The sequence below is a fragment of the Salvelinus fontinalis genome, chromosome 36 (assembly GCF_029448725.1).
Source record: "Salvelinus fontinalis isolate EN_2023a chromosome 36, ASM2944872v1, whole genome shotgun sequence".
Taxonomy (NCBI): domain Eukaryota; kingdom Metazoa; phylum Chordata; class Actinopteri; order Salmoniformes; family Salmonidae; genus Salvelinus; species Salvelinus fontinalis.
The window spans coordinates 12,722,559-12,743,850 of NC_074700.1; the positions used below are offsets into that span (position 1 = coordinate 12,722,559).

General features: G+C 43.8%; 1 protein-coding gene across 8 annotated transcripts in view; it reads left to right on the plus strand.

The window, feature by feature from the left end:
* LOC129835211 (neurexin-2-like) overlaps nt 1–21,292 on the plus strand; it is a 616,507-nt gene that overhangs the window by 524,396 nt on the left and 70,819 nt on the right. For 7 of the 8 annotated variants that reach the window (XM_055900712.1, XM_055900714.1, XM_055900719.1 and 4 more), the window contains 3 exons: nt 282–665; nt 5,517–5,720; nt 8,332–8,358. In XM_055900712.1, the coding sequence (XP_055756687.1) occupies nt 282–665; nt 5,517–5,720; nt 8,332–8,358 (615 nt within the window). The remainder of the gene's footprint in view (nt 1–281; nt 666–5,516; nt 5,721–8,331; nt 8,359–21,292) is intronic. The other variant, XM_055900716.1, reaches the window with a different exon arrangement.

Below are 21,292 nucleotides of genomic sequence, written 5' to 3' on the forward strand. Positions count from 1 at the left end.
GAGAATCATACTTATGCAGCCTGGGTTTCACGTGTGTTTTGTGGGTGTTTGTCTTTCGTGTTAGTATTCGAGCCACACGGGACTGTTTTCGGTTGTATTCTATTTGTTATTTTGTTTCATGTTAGTGTTCAGTTTTGATATAATAAATCATCATGAGCACTACCTACTCCGCGTTTTGGTCCGATCCTTCTCGCCTCTCCTCGTCCGAGGAGGAGGAAGAATATGACAGCCGTTACAACATGATGTGTATATAACCCTCCTCTCTCCGCCTCTTCTCCCAGGGTCCATCTCGGTGAACAGCCGCAGTATCCCCTTCAACTCCAACGAGGGCAGTGAGATCCTGGACCTGGACAGCGACATGTTCCTGGGGGGTCTCCCCGAGACCCGCTCTGACCTGGTGCTGCCCCCCGAGGTCTGGACCGCCTTGCTCAACTACGGCTACGTGGGCTGCGTCCGCGACCTCTTCATCGATGGCAAGAGCCGCGACGTGCGCCGCCTGGCCGAGATCCAGAGCTCCCCGGGCGTTAGCAGCTTCTGCACCCGTGAGCTTCAGAAGAGGTGTAGCAGCACCCCCTGTGGGAACGGAGGCCTGTGTAAAGAGGGATGGAACCGCTACATCTGCGACTGCACCGGCACCGGCTACCTGGGCAGCAACTGTGAAATCGGTGAGGAGAAACAGGGAGACTGGAGAAGTGTGGGGAGTGGGGAACATGTGGTGGTAAAACAGGATGGGGACATTTGGTAGCAAGCTGTGGAGATTAAGTTAGGTTTGGTTTCATGCTTACAAGTGTTATTATAGCCAGCGAGTTAAACCTAATCATAATAGATTTAGATAGTACGAGTACATTGACTTTATCCTGTGCTACTCTGAAGCCTCAACCAGCTGCAGTGTGGTAAAAGGACATTTGAAGGAGCAATGCACACGAGGATGGGTGGCTTTTGGGAAGCTAGCCGACTGAACTGCTGGGAGGTTGGGTGAGGCTTGGGGAGCTCGGTTGAGCGACGATGCTTACTGTCACCATCTGGGCTTGTCACACACATCCAGGTGGTGCAAGGCTACTCTCTCTCTGTCTGTCTGTTTGGGGGTGGCGCAACCTGCTAGCGGCTACGCATGTCTGATCCATTCTAATTCGCTTTAGGCTGTTTGTTGTGTAATAGCACCAAAGGATCCTTCGAGGTGAAATTAATGCACAGTTTAGGGATGTTGTGTTGTTGGCCTGCCAAAGGTAATGACACAATAGAACATTTGGATTGAAATCAAGGCAGTGGAGGAAGTGAAGGATCTACGTGTAATGGAAAGTTTAGGAAGTGAAGGATCTACATGTAATGGACAGTTTAGGAAGTGAAGGGTCTACGTGTGATGGAAAGTTTAGGAAGTGAAGGGTCTATGTGTGATGGAAAGTTTAGGAAGTGAAGGATCTACGTGTAATGGACAATTTAGGAAGTGAAGGATTTACGTGTAATGGACAATTTAGGAAGTGAAGGATTCACGTGTCATAGACAGTTTAGGAAGTGAAGGATTTACTTGTCATGGACAGTTTAGGAACGGAAGGATTTACGTGTAATGGACAGTTTAGGAAGTGAATGATTTACGTGTAATGGACAGTTTAGGAAGTGAAGGATCTACATGTAATGGACAGTTTAGGAAGTGAAGGATCTACGTGTAATGGACAGTTTAGGAAGTGAATGATCTACACGTAATGGGACAGTTTAGGAAATGAAGGATCTACGTGTCATGGAAAGTTTAGGAAGTGAAGGATCTACGTGTAATGGACAGTTTAGGAAGTGAAGGATCTACACGTAATGGACAGTTTAGGAAGTGAAGGATCTACGTGTCATGGACAGTTTAGGAAGTGAAGGATCTATGTGTCATGGACAGTTTAGGAAGTGAAGGATCTACGTGTAATCGGACAGTTTAGGAAGTGAAGGATCTACATGTAATGGACAGTTTAGGAAGTGAAGGATCTACGTGTAATGGACAGTTTAGGAAGTGAAGGATCTACATGTAATGGACAGTTTAGGAAGTGAAGGATCTATGTGTAATGGACAGTTTATGAAGTGAAGAATCTACATGTAATGGACAGTTTAGGAAGTGAAGGATCTACACGTAATGGACAGTTTAGGAAGTGAAGGATCTACGTGTCATGGACAGTTTAGGAAGTGAAGGATCTATGTGTAATCGGACAGTTTAGGAAGTGAAGGAACTACATGTAATGGGACAGTTTAGGAAGTGAAGGATCTACGTGTGAAGGAAAGTTTAGGAAGTGAAGGATCTACGTGTCATGGACAGTTTAGGAAGTGAAGGATCTACGTGTAATGGACAGATTACGAAGTGAAGGATCTACATGTAATGGGACAGTTTAGGAAGAGAAGGATCTACGTGTAATGGGACAGTTTAGGAAGTGAAGGATCTACGTGTAATGGACAGTTTAGGAAGTGAATAATCTACGTGTAATGGACAGTTTAGGAAGTGAAGGATATACGTTTAATGGACAGTTTAGGAAGTGAAGGATCTACGTGTAATGGACCATTTAGGAATTGAAGGATCTACGTGTAATGGACAGTTTAGGACGTGAAGGATCTACGTTTAATGGACAGTTTAGGAAGTGAAGGATCTACATGTAATGGACAGTTTAGGAAGTGAAGGATCTACGTGTAATGGACAGTTTAGGAAGTGAAGGATCTACGTGTAATGGACAGTTTAGGAAGTGAAGGATCTACGTGTAATGGACCGTTTAGGAAGTGAAGGATCTACGTGTAATGGACAGTTTAGGAAGTGAAGGATCTACGTGTAATGGACCGTTCTGGAAGTGAAGGATCTACGTGTAATGGACAGTTTAGGAAGTGAAGGATCTACGTGTAATGGACAGTTTAGGAAGTGAAGGATCTACGTGTAATGGACAGTTTAGGAAGTGAAGGATCTACGTGTAATGGACAGTTTTGGAAGTGAAGGATCTACGTGTAATGGACCGTTTAGGAAGTGAAGGATCTACGTGTAATGGACAGTTTAGGAAGTGAAGGATCTACATGTAATGGACAGTGTAGGAAGTGAAGGATCTACGTGTAATGGACAGTTTTGGAAGTGAAGGATCTACGTGTAATGGACCGTTTAGGAAGTGAAGGATATACGTGTAATGGACAGTTTAGGAAGTGAAGGATCTACGTTTAATGGACAGTTTAGGAAGTGAAGGATCTACATGTAATGGACAGTTTAGGAAGTGAAGGATCTACGTGTAAGGACAGTTTAGGAAGTGAAGGATCTACTTGTAATGGACAGTTTAGGAAGTGAATGATCTACGTGTAATGGACAGTTTAGGAAGTGAAGGGTCTACGTGTAATGGACAGTTTAGGAAGTGAAGGATCTACGTGTAATGGACAGTTTAGGAAGTGAAGGATCTACGTGTAATGGACAGTTTAGGAAGTGAAGGATCTACGTGTAATGGACCGTTTAGGAAGTGAAGGATCTACGTGTAATGGACAGTTTAGGATGTGAAGGATCTATGTGTAATGTACAGTTTAGGAAGTGAAGGATCTATGTGTAATGGACAGTTTAGGAAGTGAAGGATCTACGTGTAATGGACAGTTTAGGAAGTGAAGGATCTACGTGTAATGGACCGTTTAGGAAGTGAAGGATCTACGTGTAATGGACAGTTTAGGAAGTGAAGGATCTACGTTTAATGGACAGTTTAGGAAGTGAAGGATCTACATGTAATGGACAGTTTAGGAAGTGAAGGCTCTACGTGTAATGGACAGTTTAGGAAGTGAAGGATCTACGTGTAATGGACAGTTTAGGAAGTGAAGGATCTATGTGTAATGGGACAGTTTAGGAAGTGAAGGATCTATGTGTAATGGACCGTTTAGGAAGTGAAGGATCTACGTGTAATGGACAGTTTAGGAAGTGAAGGATCTACGTGTAATGGACAGTTTAGGAAGTGAAGGATCTACATGTAATGGACAGTTTAGGAAGTGAAGGATCTACGTGTAATGGACAGATTAGGAAGTGAAGGATCTACGTGTAATGGGACAGTTTAGGAAGTGAAGGATCTACGTGTAATGGACCGTTTAGGAAGTGAAGGATCTACGTGTAATGGGACAGTTTAGGAAGTGAAGGATCTACATGTAATGGACAGTTGAGGAAGTAAAGGATCTACGTGTAATGGACCGTTTAGGAAGTGAAGGATCTACGTGTAATGGACAGTTTAGGAAGTGAAGGATCTATGTGTAATGGGACAGTTTAGGAAGTGAAGGATCTATGTGTAATGGATCGTTTAGGAAGTGAAGGATCTACGTGTAATGGTACAGTTTAGGAAGTGAAGGATCTACGTGTAATGGACAGTTTAGGAAGTGAAGGATCTACATGTAATGGACAGTTTAGGAAGTGAAGGATCTACGTGTAATGGACAGTTTAGGAAGTGAAGGATCTACATGTAATGGACAGTTTAGGAAGTGAAGGATCTACGTGTAATGGACCGTTTAGGAAGTGAAGGATCTACGTGTACTGGACAGTTTAGGAAGTGAAGGATCTACGTGTAATGGACAGTTGAGGAAGTGAAGGATCTACGTGTAATGGACCGTTTAGGAAGTGAAGGATCTACATGTAATGGACAGTTTAGGAAGTGAAGGACAGTTTAGTGTAATGTTTCTGTTTCGTAAATGGGGCCATCTGTGTTTTTGTAGCGCTTCCTTGCCATCTAGTGTGGCAATGTAATACTGCAAGGCCGTGAAAGAGAGTTATGCTTGGCTGTCACACGTCTGGCATTTTACGTGACACATTTTAGTCATTCTTATCCAGAGCAATGGGCCGGCTGTGTTTTTCGTGCTGCTTCCCTGCCATCTAGTGTGGCTATCAAATACTGCAAGGGCGTGAAAGAGCGTTATGCTTGGCTGTCACAATGTCCACAGTGTCCTAACTCAATATTTGTGTATGAGTAGTGTGGGACTTTGTCTTCAATAATCCAGTGAGATTGGAAACTAACCTTCTAAACCTTTTCATTTAACAGCAAGTAGTTGTTTTCCAAAAAGCAATATGCTATCTGTTAAAGTGGATTTCAGTGGCCTAACCAGTAGCAGCATACATTATTTGGTTTGTGCTCCCAACCATATGCATCTAAAATAGTAGGCAAGTACCAAGCCATGGTGAATCTTCTGAGCCCATGGCAACATGTGTTGACCCACATACACAGCCCTCCTTCGGCAACTCTTCAGAAGTGATCTAGTCAGCTGCAGGGGGTGCATGCATTGTTTCTCTGAACGGGTCTAGGATGACGTTAACACATCTACAATGTCTCTTCTACTGTTTGTGTTAGAGCTGGTGTCTCTCATTTCTCTTCAAAGAAAAGACGCATTGCTAAACTTGGATGTCCTTGCCCGCGCTGGGTGTCAGTGTCTGTTGGTTCATCTAATACTGTATGTCGGATCTCTGTTCTCCTGTTAATGTATGTGTCTGTCTGTATCTGAATGTGTGTCTGCTTCTGCATCCCCCCCCCCCCCCCACCCATACCTCCACCCTCTTACAGAGGCGACGGTGCTGAGCTACGATGGCAGCATGTACCTGAAGATCATCATCCCGGGCACCATGCACACCGAGGCAGAGGACGTGGCGCTACGGTTCATGTCCCAACGGGCATTCGGTCTCCTCGTGGCCACCACCTCCAAAGAGTCCGCCGACACCCTGCGGCTAGAGCTGGACGGTGGCAGGGTCAAGCTGACTGTCAACCTAGGTAACCCATGGCAACCCCACCATGACCTCGGCAACCCCATTCTCGTACCCCTTCCGTCAAGCTCCATCTCCACCCCCTAAACATGAGCCTTTGTCTGTTACTGCAAGCCCGTCTCCGGTCTCTGCCTCCCTGGGTAGATCCACTCCTGTACCCCCTCTGCTTACCCATGGTTCTGTTTCTCCCGTGGTCCCTGCGGAGAGACCACTAGCCTGGAGATAAAGGGGTTTGGTTGTTCACAGTCTTCCAGTAGGGGGTGCTATAGAGAATGGTAAAGCCAGAGCCGTTATGGTCCATAGACTACTCTAACATCGTTCTAGATGAGTAGAACAAATATAGAGACTGGAAGGCAGTAATACAGAAACATATTGCCCTACAGCACTAAGGCTTTGTCTATGGTTTGGACTCCTGGCAGACTGTTGTGACCTATGGCACTGATAACGATGCCTGCCACTTTACGCTCCATCTCTTGAAGGGAGAGAGTTCACAGTATGAGTGGGGGAGAAACAAGGCCCAGGTGCACCCTGGGATACAGGAGTGTGGGCCACCGACTTAGAGACATGAGGATGGTTCCTCCAATAATGCCACACCGTATCCATTCTATTAATCTTGTTTTCTCTCTCTCTCTCTCTCTCTCTCTCTCTCTCTCTCTCTCACTCTCGCTCGCTCTCTCATCTCTCACTTGGCCAAGGCTCAGACGATGGAACTTTTCATCCCTTCAATGGCCTGTATGTCTGCGGCCCTCGGATCAAACAGTCAGAGAGACCGGCTCACAGCCCAGTGTTGTCCCACAGCGACACACACACACAAACACACACACACACACACACATTCTGTGATGTAGCTGACTCTGCCTTTGCCATGCTGCTCAGCCCTGCGCCAGAGGACCTACACACAGACCCAAGTCCACCTTGGCCCAGAACAATCAGCCCCCGCTAAACACATCGTTTATCTTAGCTAATGAGGCTAAATGCTAATCCATAGCGCTAATGTGTCCAAATGAGCCAGATAATAGTTTACCGAACATCCTTCCCTAGTTCCTCCTCTTAATTTCTGCCTAGATCCCTCCCGAACTTCGCCAAATCAGACCATACCCAGAGGTGTCATATCCACATCAACATTTATATTCATTGCTAGTTTAGAGGAAATCAATTTTGTCTCAGTTGTAAGTGGAATTCGTTTTAGAACCAGAGGAGGACTGCTTACCATATTCCCTAAGATAATTAAAGATGAGTTAATTGATCAATATGAAACAGTGTACAGGGATACTGCATGATCAGATGATCAATATACAATTAGTTGGTTTAATTGATCATTCTGCAGTCTGTGACGTAGGCACACACGTGTAAATAGTAATACATGTTTTCCTTTCGTTCAAACTCAATCACAATCACATTGACCGCACTCACACAAGCTGTGGACACTCTTATTTTTCGTTAGTGGATTTTGTCATTGAGGAATAAAAAATGACCTTTTAATTTCAGTATCAGCCACAGAATCCCAATAACAGTGAGCCTGGTCCATGGCTGTTTGAGTCCACTATTCTGTAGCGGTTGACAGCTCGAGACCACGCCTCAGCCACAGCCACATGCACACGCAGCCTGTCGCCACCAGGGGGCAGAAGAGAATACAAACTCGATAATGGAGTGCCACCATTTTACCATGTGCTCTCAGAAGACATGCATTTCAGAGAAAGCTGTTGTATAATGAAGCTAGAGTTAGTGCTTGTATAGCATATTCTAGAATATTATAGCATATCCTGATATAGGTGTGTGCACTTGGCTTATTGTGGCTGGAGTGTGCAGATCACTCTTTCCTAATATTGCTGCTGTTGGTTTCCATACCCGAGGGGCTACAAAAGGCAAGCTGTTTCTAACCCACGATCACATTGTTTGCACTCGGTTAACCACTTTCTGATAAAAGCCACTGTAGGGAATAGGAAGAGCGAAGCACACTTAACCATCACCCGATCTCGCTTGGACTAACACGCCAGTGACTGAAACGGTGAATTGACTCGATCTGTCTCTCTCCACATCTACTAACCCAATGCGTTCCGATCAAAGACGACTTATCTGTATGCATTGTTTCCACGTTCAGTCGCGCCCACGGTGTCACACACGTGGAATTGATGACCTTGATGTAAGTGTGCCACGCGTAACCTTTGTCTGTCTAGCACAAGATATCAAGAATCGGGAATACTCTATAACGTACACTTATCACCCGCAGCTTATTGAATGGGCTTGGTTCCCTTGCCGTCAAGTGTCGCCAAGTAGACCTACAGTCCCAGAGCTTCATTGTACCAATGATTGGGTGAATATCTTGCCTTCTGTAGCGCATTGGGACTGGGTGGGTTTTGAATGGTGGCTGCAGGGACGGAGGGAGGGGTGGGAGGATGATGGGGGGGGGGGGGGGTGATGACGGAGGTGTGGGAAAGGGTGATGCTGACTCGTAGCTCTGTCCCCGGATGGTGGCCCCTAGCGAAATGCCTGGTTGTCTGCAGAATGTACCTTGAAGGATGTAAAATGTTATTATCTCTCTCTCTCTCTCTTCTTCTCCTTTCTCTCCTCTCTCTTTATTTGATTTGACCTCACCATCTCGCTCTCTCTCCCGCCAGATTGTATCAGGATAGACTGTAACCTCAGTAAGTGGTTTATATGCATTTTTAAGACTATATCACTGTTCTACTGATTGTGACACTGTCTTCTGTGTAATGTGTCCCTCATAAATGCTGCCGTTCTCCTTACGTCATACAAGTGATCACTCTATTACTTTGTCTCTCTCTTAGCTCTCTCTCTTTGATCATTTTGGGTTTTTAATCAATTCTCTGTCTTATCATTCTGTTCTGTTTATTCCGCCTCTGAGACTACACTAGGGTTTTCCTTTTCCATTCCGTGATGCATTTTTCTTATCAATCCCCTCTCCTATTTCCTTCTTTCAATTAGTTCTCCCGTTGTTGTCCTTTTGACTGTTAGTTTTATTCTATTCCCTCCTACTCATTTCATTAATAGCTTTTGTAGGCATATCTCTATCCTTTCCATTTTCACTCAACAGCATGTCACTTTCTCTGCTCACATACTCCAACACCGGTGAATTCAACCCCTACTATTGAGGGTTCGTATGACTGTACAGGTGTTAGTTCTCACCCATAGCTGACTGAACACGCAGGTGAAGCTCCTCTGTATCGGGGACATTGGGATGTGTCCAAAATGGCATCCTATAGTGCACTGCATTTGACCAGGGCCCATAGGGCTAGCTAGTGGTGAATATGGTGAATAGGGTGCCAATTCAGACACAGCCATTGTGTTCAGACAGTCTGTGGTAGCCCTTGCCAACCCAGTCCTCCTTTTACATATTTGGTGTATACTAACGCCAGCACACCTTATTCAAATGAACAGGGGCATGTCGAGGAGTTTATTTGTTTTAGGTGTGATGGTGTTAGTATACATCATGTTGAACGACTGGTGGGCCCAGAGGACTGAGATCTATGGTAACCTCCATTTGAGGGCACAGCCCTCTAGAACACACAGGCACATTTATGAGGACAAACGAATGCATTTCAGCGCAGGCTGAGAGAACGACAGCAAACTGTCACTCTTTAATGTCAACAGACGAGGTAAGTGCAGCCCTAACTATGTCAAAGGAGAAACCTGCTTGGTGCGTTTGTTGTGCGCGTCTGCCTGTCATTGAGTGCACAAATGTATTCCTTTTTTAAAAGTATCTGTATTTTTTCATGTGCTACAATCATTCCACATACGCAGAGCATAACTATATTCATGCCATCTCTACAAGCATACTGGCAGAGTCAGGAAATGGTGAATAGTGTCATTCACTCTATTGCTGCTGGCGTGACGCACATTGAAATCATCCCCGCTCGGGTTTGAACACGACATGCAGCCAACCCACCACTAGATGTCACCATAACACATGAAGTAGACCGTAGCTCTGAAAGAGGATTTAGAAGAAGTGTTAGTTCTATTCCAGCAGAGGGCACAACACACACACACAAACACAGCCGTCTCAATAAATAAGGGAATGGCTTATTAATGGTGAATGATGTTTTTGGAAAGAGTTCTGCAGAGGAATGGTAGTACAGTAATTTCATAGAATACAGAAAGAACTATCCAGGTTATTTTTCCCTAAGACGTCGAAAGAAGTTGATCAACCCATGGAAGCTCAACTCATTCTACTTACCTCAGATTCAATCACATTTCTGCTATATGTCACGTGTTCTAATCATATAGCCTGTATGCCAATTACTCCTTATGTGAATCAAATTCTGCCCTTAGTCATGTCCTGTAACCCGCTGCGTCCCAAATAGCACCCATATTCCCTATGCTGCACTACTTTTGACCAGAGCACTGAATGAAATAGGTTGCCATTTTGGACGTAGGCAGTACAGTATGTGCCAATTGCTCCCTATGTGAATTGTGGTCATTCTACCCCTTACTCATATCTGGTAACCCACTGAAGCTGCGTTTACACAGGCAGCCCAATTATCATCTTTTACCCAATTATAGGCAAAATATCTGATCTACTTGGTTAAAAGACCAATTAGTGGCAAAAGAAAATGGACATTTTTTAAACGCAGCCTTAGTGTGTTTTTATAGGAGGTGAATGCGAGTTAGCCTGTCGGCCAGCCAGGTTAGGTCAGAGGTTAAACTGCTGTATCAGTATGGAGGGTGATATTTCACCACCTTACAGCACTCTGGGATGACATGTATTGTGACACATGGCGAGCAATGTGGCGCCTCAAGACCCCTCTGTAAATGTCACGCCCTTTGGTCTGTCCACCTACACACACACACACACACACACACACACACACACACACACACAATTCTACACACAAACACACATTCACTGTAGAGCATAGGCACATACGCACATATACACACACTGAAGAGAGACGTTTACACGCGCACACACACATACGTAGACACACTCAAGGGCACAGGAACTTATAGGCTCTGTATCTGTCAGTGCGTGTGTGTTGCCCTGCGCTGTGCTCTGAGTCATGACTCTGCACTCCCTTATATCACACAGTATCACACAGAGGGCGTCCGCGTCATAGCACGGTGATGGAGGAACAGATACTAGCATGGGTATTGAAAAACAAGCATTGTATACCATCTAGGCTGAATAGGTATAGGCGTGTACACTAAACAAGAATATAAATGCAACATGTAAAGTGTTGATCCCATGTTTCATAAGCTGAAATAAAATGTTATTTCTCAAAAATGTTCTACACAAATTTGTTTACATCCCTGTTAGTGAGCATTTCTCCTTTGCCATTCACTTGACAGGTGTGGCTTATCAAGAAGCCGATTAAACAGCGAGATCATTACACAGGTGCATACTGTGCTGGAGACAATAAAAGGCCACTCTAAAATGTGCCGTTTTGTCACGCAACACAATGCCACAGATGTCTCAATCAATCAATCAAATGTATTTATATAGCCCTTCTTACATCAGCTGATATCACAAAGTGCTGTACGGAAACCCAGCCTAAAACCCCAAACAGCAAGCAATGCAGGTGTAGAAGCACAGTGTCTAGGAAAAACTCCCTAGAAAGGCCAGAACCTAGGAAGAAACCTAGAGAGGGACCAGGCTATGATAGGTGGCCAGTCCTCTTCTGGCTGTGTCGGATGGAGATTATAACAGAACATGGCCAAGATGTTCAAATGTTCATAGATGACCAGCAGGGTCAAATAATAATAATTACAGTGGTTGTCAAGGGTGCAACAGGTGAGCACCTCAGGAGTAAATGTCAATTGGCTTTTCATAGCCGATCATTCAGAGTATCTCTACCGATCCTGCTGTCTCTAGAGAGTTGAAAACAGCAGGTCTGGGACAGGTAGCACATCCGGTGAACAGGTCGGGGTTCCATAGCCGCAGACAGAACAGTTGAAACACTCTCAAGTTTTGAGAGAATGTGCAATTGGCATGCTGACTGCAGGAATGTCGACCAGAGCTGTTGCCAGGGAACTGAATGTTAATCAACGGCCTCACAACCGCAGACCACGTATATGGCGTTGTGTGGGCGAGCGGTTTGCTGATGTCAACGTTTTGAACAGAGTGCCCCATGGTGGCGGTGGGGTTATGGTATGGGCAGGCATAAGGCGCAGACAATGAACACAATTGCATTTTATCGATGGCAATTTGAATGCACAGAGATACCGTGACGAGATCCTGAGGCCAATTGTCGTGCCATTCAACCACCACCACACCCCATGTTTCAGCAGGATAATGTCACGATAATGTCGTCTGAGGAGGAGTAAGGATCGGACAAAGTGCAGCGTGGTTTGAATAAATACTTAATTTAATTATTGACGAAAATGAAGAACACTTTACAAACTATACAAAACAATAAACGACGAACGTGAAGCTATAAAACGAAAGTGCAGACACAAGCAACCAACGTATAGACATGGACAATAACCCACAACCCACAATACAAAACAGGCTACCTAAATATGGTTCCCATCCGAGACAACGCAAAACACCTGCCTCTGATTGAGAACCATATCAGGCCAAACACAGAAATAGACAAACCAGACATACAACATAGAATGCCCACACAGATCACACCCTGACCAACCAAAACATAAAACATACAAAGCAAACTATGGTCAGGGTGTGACAGATAATGCACGGCCCCATGTCGCAAGGATCTGTACACAATTCCTGGAAGCTAAAAATGTCCCAGTTCTTCCATGGCCGACATACTCACCAGATATGTCACCCATTGAGCATGTTAAGGATGCTCTGGATCGACATGTACGGCAGCGTGTTCCAGTTCCCAATATCCAATGACTTCGCACAGCCATTAAAAAGGAGTGGAACAGCATTCCCAAGCCACAATCAACAGCCTGATCAACTCAATGCGAAGGAGATGTGTTGCGCTGCATGAGGCAAATGGTGGTCACACCAGATACTGACAACTTTGCCAATCCATGCGCCTACATTTTTGAAGGTATCTGTGAACAACAGATGCATATCTGTATTCTCAGTCATGTGAAATCAATAGATTAGAGGCAAATTCATTTATTTCAATTGACTGTTTTCCTTTTATGAACTATAACTCTGTAAAATCTTTAATATTGTCGCATTTTGCGTTTATATTTTTTGTTAAGTACAGTTATTGGTATAAAAACAGTATTCATTTTTATTGGCATATATACAGTAGAAGTTGGAAGTTTACATACACTTAGGTTGGAGTCATTAAAACAAATTTTTCAACCACTCCACAAATTTACTGTTAACGAACTATAGTTTTGGCAAGTCAGTTAGGACATCTACTTTGTGCATGACACAAGTAATTTTTCCAACAATTGTTTACAGACAGATTATTTCACTTATAATTCACTGTATCACAATTCCAGTGGGTCAGACGTTTACACACACTAAGTTGACTGTGCCTTTAAACAGCTTGGAAAATTCCAGAAAATTATGTCATGGCTTTAGAAGATTCTGACAGGCTAATTGACATCATTTGAGTCAATTGGAGGTGTACCTGTTGATGTATTTCAAGGCCTAGCTTCAAACGCAGTGTCTCCTTGCTTGACATCTTGGGAAAATCAAAAGAAATCAGCCAAAAACAAATTGTAGACCTCCACCAGTCTGGTTCATCCTTGTGAGCAATTTACAAATGGCTGAAGGTACCACGTTCATCTGTACAAACAATAGTATGCAAGTATAAACACCATGGGACCAGGCAGCCACCATATCGCTCAGGAAGGAAACGAGTTCTGTCTCCTAGAGATTAATGTACTTTGGTGCGAAAAGTGCAAATCAATCCCAGAACAACAGCAAAGGACCCTGTGAAGATGCTGGAGGAAACAGGTACACAATATCTATATCCACAGAAAAATGTGTCCTAGATTGACATAACCTGAAAGGCCGCTCAGCAAGGAAGAAGCCACTGCTCCAAAACCGCCATCAAAAAGCTAGACTACGGTTTACAACTGCACATGGGCACAAAGATCATACTTTTTGAAGAAATGTTCTCCGGTCTGATGAAACAAAAATAGAACTTTTTGGCCATAATGACCATCGTTATGTTAGCCGACGAACACCATCCCAACCGCGAAACACGGGCATTGAAGCATCATGTTGTGGGGGTGCTTTGCTGCAGGAGGGACTGGTGCACTTCACAGAATAGATGGCATCATGAGGTAGGAAAATGATGTGGGTATATTGAAGCAACATCTCAAGACATCAGTCAGGAAGTTAAAGCTTGGTCGCAAATGGGTCTTCCAAATGGACAATGACCCAAAGCATACTTCCAAAGTTGTGGCAAAATGGCTTAAGGACAACAAAGTCAAGGTATTGGAGTGGCCATCACAAAGCCCTGACCTCAAACCTGTAGAAAATTTGTGGACAGAACTGAAAAAGCGTGTGCGAGCAAGGAGGCCGACAAGCCTGACTCAGTTACACCAGCTCTGTCAGGAGGAATGGGCCAAAATTCACCCAACTTAGTGTGGGAAGCTACCCGAAACGTTTGACCCAAGTTAAACAATTTAAAGGCAATGCTACCAAATACTAATTGAGTGTATGTAAACTGACCCACTGGGAATGTGATGAAAGAAATAAAAGCTGAAATAAATCTATCATTCTGACATTTCCCATTCTTAAAATAAAGTGGTGATCCTAAGACAGGGACTTTTTACTAGGATAAAATGTCAGGAATTGTGAAGAACTGAGTTTAAATGTATTAGGCTAAGGTGTATGCAAACTTCCGACTTCAACTGTAAGTATGTATTCTTATATAGGCATGTAGCAGTACAAAGGGAGGCATTTAAAGTTATAGAGATGTGCATGTGGAAGTATTTAATGATTGGCTGTTATGGTAGTAGTCCACACTACAGTACAGTTCATTTGAAGTTTAGACATGTATTGACATTGGCACGCATAATAGTTTTATTTCACCCAATGCTCTGATGAAATTCAGTTCTCTTTTAAGGCAATTTAATGCTTGAGTGACGGTCTGAGCTTAATTCAATGTCCTCATCTTCTCTAAACTCTCTTCAGGGCCAAACTCATTGCAAGCAGCCTACTGTAGAAAATGATGACTGTTATTAGGACGGTTGCCTTATGAACATAACACCAACAATAGTACCGACAACGTATGTTGGATTTTTACTGTAGACTTCTGTACCGTTCTCCTAGATATACAATGTTCAGAGAGACACGTCATAAGGTGGGTGCGCTGTGCTACTGTCGGGACCTGAGCTATAACATGTCAAAAACATTAGTAGGACATGTTTTGAAGATGTTTGCAAATATCAGTGTGTCCTCATAGTCTTCTCGTTTCATTTTTTCACACATTTTCCGCTCCCTGCATGTTTAAATATGAAATGAACCAAATGCCTCTTAAAATGTTAAACAGAAATGACCTAATAAAGTAGTGCTTTGAAGCGTAAACTTCAAAGGAATACATAATCAGAGCATTTTCCTAACTAGAGCTGAAATGGAATGAGCTTGGGTATGCTGTGGATGTGTGTGTGTGTGTGTGTGTCTGCGTGCGCACATCGGTGTGTGTGTGTGAGTGTACGTGCTTGCTTGCTTGCATGTTTGTGTTATAGCCATCTTTATAGTAGCTTTTGCAATCGCGATGACTTCAATGTCACTTTTCTCCTTTTTTATTTTGAAGACTTGCATATAAAGTTTCTGATATTGCTATTCCCTGCCATTGAAAAGCAGATCTATGAATTGCTTCTACACTGCCGCTTACATTCAGTTTCTTAGTGTTAGGTGGTATTTGGGCAGTGAATCACCCTATGCACTAATGAAACGTTCCTACATGTGCCTAGGTGATACATGGCAGCCATTTTGTGCCGAGGCACTAGTCACACATCAGTGTGTTGTGCAGCCGAGGCAAACGCCTTCCTTATGGAGATGTCTGGCTTTAACAGAGACATTCTTGTGAGCTGTTGATATCATCTGTTCCTAGATGTTTTGTAGATTTATATCACTTTAATAAAAATAGCAGTTTGAGAGTGTTTTGTGAGGCAAGGGATTTTTTGTTGTTGTCGACATTTAGTAGAAAATACATGCGATAATTGCCTGCTAGGGTGCATTTCCATTTAACTATATTGTGTCGATCAAAACAGCTGGACATAATGACGTCACACCTAAAAAACGTTTTTTTATTAAATACCTATACTGTCCACTGAAAATGTAGTGTTTGAAGTGTTTCCATGACCCATTTAGGCAAATTGAGCATTAATACATTGGCGACAGCCACCTATCTGTTTCATGTCTTACAGTAGGTAGCCCGTAAAAGCCAGCATGGATAGAATGCAATAATTGACAAATATTTGCCATATTCTAATAATTCTCATGTCCGTGCCATGGTGAAACTCATGTATATCGGAAATAATTGGATGGTGAAACTTGCCAGTCAACCAGAAAAGCAAGGCGAAGCAATTCAGGCAATCCTTGTCCTGCAAAGAAACATTTTTGCAGTTGAAAAAAATATATTTAGCAAGCAATAGGTATTTAGAATTAAATGTGGAGTGGACCTTTATAGTTTCGTGACAAAAATGATTCCACAATCATAATGTATTCCCAAACTGTTTCCAAAATTGGACAAAATAAATATCCACCCCTGTTGAATGGATAAAACATGTTGTCGGTGGTCAGAAAACGTTTCCTATATCTGCCGTTTCCAATACACATCGCATATTTCTTTTTTGCGACATTGCTTTTGTCGAATAAACCTGGGTAAATGGAAACCTGCCTAATGCAACTTTTTCAAAAGGCCCTTTTCAAAGCTACTCCAGAAGTAAGGGAAAACTAGAAGTGACAATTATTCAAAGTGTCAAAATGGATGTTATGCCCAGTTGCCCATAAGTAAAGGGTAATGTGTAGAGTCAAAACCAAGTCTTAAAGGGGGCCAGTCTGTAGAATGGCGCAGAAGACTGACTGTGACCTATTTTTTGTTTTTGTACCTTTTGTACCCGCCTCAGTGTTCTTCCTGTCTGGAAATGTTCCTCTACTGTGTCTCTGTCAGACCCATTACCTCACACTATTCACCCAAAACAGAGAGCAACAGAGAGATAAGGTCAGGAGGTGAAAAGGAAGGGGAGGCGGGGTGGCGGAGAGGAGACATAAAAAGGCAAACAGTCACTCGGAGAGAGATACAGAACGAGGGATGAGGACCCAGACAGACAAACGACAACAGAAGAAAGGGCGAGAGTGGGTTACATACAGAGAGAATGTGAAAAGTGGCGGTGGTGAAACAAGCCGTTTGGGAGATTTAAGGAGGGTGGCACGATGCCCGTGGACTATCTCTCCCTCCATTTACCTCTCTCCCCTTGACTTATGGCAACGGGGAACCCTGCCCACTAGTCCTGCATGGGCCACAGAAGATAATTTACCTGTCCCCACCTACTACCGTCTTTGACTAACCTAATGGCTTGGTATTACAGCAACCATCTCCTTGGGGTGTGTCTCAATACTCATCCATGGCTTCCTTTCCTTGTATACTTTGAACACAAACAAGTGAAAGGATTTCACAGGCTTTTAGGCCATGCCAGATCAGTGATCATGGTGAAGCCACTTTATACTATTGAGATGCACCCCTTTTTCTATTAGTACTCATCCCATATGGTGAGACAGAAGTAAAGGAAACCCCTTTACACTATTGAGATATACCCCTTATCTCAACCTGCATGGTGAGATGGCAGCCCTTTCAACCCAATAGGCAGACAGAGAGACAGGTTAGATCTGGACTTGTTATGGGAGGTGAAATGAGAGGAGCAACAGCACATTGTCTGGGTTCACACTCCTTCAGCAGAATGATGGGGTCTCCCACGGCAACGCTGCTGCTGCTGCATGCTGGGGGATGCGGTCCAAATCATCTCAATCCACCAGGAACCTTCCTGGAGAGGGAAAGAGAGACTTAAAAGAGCACGAGAGCGAGAACGATGAAGAGATAGGAAGATGAGAGGGGAAGAAAGAGGAGATGAAAGAAAGAGCAGAGATACATGTCTCACCTTTTTCGCCATTTACGATCAATCACTCTTCATCATGGCTGTCATTTTTTGCCTCCCCCCGCCGTCTGCCCTCTTCAATGCTGGGCTAGATATCGACAGCTTTTATCTCATTGTGCATTCTAACAGGCACCACACACCATACAGTGAGGGTGGAGAAGGAGAGGAGAACAGTCTCATGTCAGCCCCCCGGCCCTCCTCTCTCCCTTTCCACGGTAATTGGCGCATAGGGTCACTAAGGCGGGCCATGGATAATCATGGCTGGGGGTCATACCCTGTGTGGCCACCCCACCCGTCCCCTTCACTCCTCTGCATCCTCCCTCGCCAATGCGGCTAATCAAGCCGTGTTTTGGACGCGGCTGCCGGGAGTGTTTTGCTGTGGTGGCAGGATGCGACAATGTCCTCGACTGACTGTAAGCCTAACCTACTTTCCCAAGAGGGAGAGAGAGAGAGAGGATTAAAAAGGAGGTCTGCTATTGTTTTCAATATGGAAATAAACAAGAGAGGGAGGAAGAGAGAGGGAGATCTGGGGCCCGTTCAGCGGGCGTCACATTTTGGGACGTTCAGATATAGAAACAGACTATGTAGAACAAACATGACTCTCTGACATGTAGAATAAGGAACTACATTGTCTCTATTCATGCCAATTCGATCTGCAACATTCGACAACGTTTGTCAACTGAACATGGCCCTTCTCTGTTTTCAAAATGAAAATACTGAGGATGAGGCGAGGGAGGGTGGACGGGGAGGAGAGTGAGGGGTAATGAAGAGTGAGAGTAGAGAGGTAGAGAGAAGGGGGAATGGAGAGAAAGAAATTGAGAGAGGGCGAACCGAGCAAGAGAGGATCTTGATTTGGCTGCCTGCTTGTGTTTATATCACCACTATCCGCTGCTCGTCGCGTCTTTCATCTCGGTGGTCGCGCTCGCTGTTAGCAGACAGGCGCCATTAAATCTGGCTGCACAAGACACACACACACACACACACACACACACACACACACACACACACACACACACACACACACACACACACACACACACACACACTTCATTAGATCTAAGATAGGCCCTGCACTCATCTGAGTGCTCCAGATAGTAAATATGATATCACAGGATAAGGAGACAAATACGATCAACGTCAAAGACAGCCTGATCCTTATCTCTGGGGGAAAAGCAGAGTCAAGCAAAGTAAAGCAACTCTCTATCACGCTACAGAAATCACTTTAACCCTTAAAGCAGCATATTCTTACACAACTGCCTTCTAATGCTGTATGACTGAAACATGGAGAGAGACATGCCCAGATGGGTTCCAAGTCTGTCCGTCGTATATCGTAGAATCTCAATCACCCTCCACTCCTCTTAAACCATGTTATTCACTAGATGATAAAACAAATACATAAAATGTTGATTATTCACTACAAAACCATATGGGCCCTATTAAATAGTTATACACTGTATGGCTAGCATTATAGTTATGGGAAGAGGGCTTATGTACAAGTACAGCACGGTATCCCGCACAGCTTTGCCCAGCAATTATTTCTGGTTTAAATGGTGCAGGGCTCCATTTTGAATAAAGACACTACACAATCTGAAAGTCAATGAGTTAGGTTAATAATACGGTTTGTGGTTGTGAATCCTGAAAATGTACCCCTGGGTCTTTTAAATAAGCTATTATTTGCATAGCCCTGCTACCTCCATGAATTACATTTAAGGCCCGTACATAAGAAATGGCTACAGTATGCATGGAGTCGTTTGAGCTATTAGGTATAAATATAGGTTTTGTCCAGAGGCTTTGCTGGAGCAAATGTATACTGTATCTGTTAGGGTTTCAATGGAAAAGATTTGTATTTCGGGGAAAGTGTTTAACTGCTGTAGAAGAATGATCCGTAGGAGAATGATCCGTAGGAGAATGATCCGTAGAAGAATAATGTCCTATACAGTGCGTTCGGTAAGTATTCAGACCCCTTGACTTGTTCCACATTTTGTTGCGTTACAGCCTTATTCTAAAAATAAAAAACTTTAAAATAAAAACTCGTACATTTACACACGATACCCCCCCCCCCCACAAAAAAGGTTTTTAGAAATATCTGCAAAAGTATAAAAATTCTAAACGGAAATATCACAGTTCCGTAATTATTCAGACCCTTATTCAGACCCTACTCAGTACTTTGTTGAAGCACCTTTGGCAGCGATTACAACCTCGAGTCTTCCTGGTTACAAGCTTGGAACACCTGTATTTGGGGAGTTTCTCCCATTCTTCTCTGCAGATCCTCTCAAGCGCTGTCAGATAGGATGGGGAGCGCTGCAGCACAGCTACTTTCAGGTTTCTCCAGAGATGTTCGATCAGGTTCAAGTCCAGGCTGGGCCACTCAAGGACATTCAGAGACTTGTCCTGAAGCCACCTGCGTTGTCTTGGCTGTGTGCTTAGGGTCATTGTTCTGTTAGAAGGTGAACCTTCGCCCCAGTTTGAGGTCCTGAGTGTTCTGGAGCAGGTTTTCATCAAGGCTTTCTCTCTACTTTGTTCCAGTCATCTTTCCCTCGTTCCTGACTAGTCTCCCAGCCCCTGCCGCTGAAAAACACCCCCACAGCATGATGCTTCCACCACCATGCTTCACCATAGGGATGGTGCCAGGTGTCCTCCAGACGTGACACTTGGCATTCAGGCCAAAGAGTTCAATCTTGGTTTCATCAGACCAGAGAATCCTGTGTCTCATGGTCTGAGAGTCCTTTAGGTGAATTTTTGCAAACTCCAAGTGGGCTGTCATGTGTCTTTTACTGAGGTGTGGCTTCCGTCTGGCCACTCTACCACAAAGGACTGATTGGTGAAGTGCTGCAGAGAGGGTTGTCCTTCTGGAAGTTTCTCCCCTTTCCACAGAGGAACTCTGGAGCTCTGTCAGAGTGACCATCAGGTCACTTTGTCATTACGGAGTACTGTGTGTAGATAGATGAGGAAAAACATACATTTACTCCATTTTAGAATAAGGCTGTAACGTAACAAAATGTAGAAAAAGTCAAGCGGTTTGAATACTTTGCGAAAGTACTGTATTTGTCGAGCTAGCATATACGGCATAACATTCAAATGTGTTTCGATTTTTTTGTATATATTTATTGGCTTTTGATATCGATTGACATTAGGAATACAATGTTGGTTCGCATATTTGTACCTAATAACTCTGTACCGGTAGCACCTGTATAAAGCCTCGCTACTGTTATTTTCACTGTCATTTTACTCTTTAAAAAAGCATTTCTTTACTTCTCTATTGTTGACCTAATACCTATTTTTTACTTAAAATCTGCACTGTTGGTTAGGGCTTGTAAGTAAGCATTTCACTGTTGTATTCGGCGAACGTGACAAATAAACGTTGATTTGGTTTCTTAATGTAAGTACAAAAAAGACGAAGGCTGTCAAAAGTCTGTCTCTTGCATCCTGTGTCTTTCTCTCTCACCCCTCTCTCACTGTAGAATACACTGTCGACTGCCTCGTTCAGTGCGGCATTTACTCCAGAAACTAGCTTCTCATAGATACATTTGAATGCACGGATAACTGTGCGATGTTAGCTGTTATCACTGAGGCTTGTGC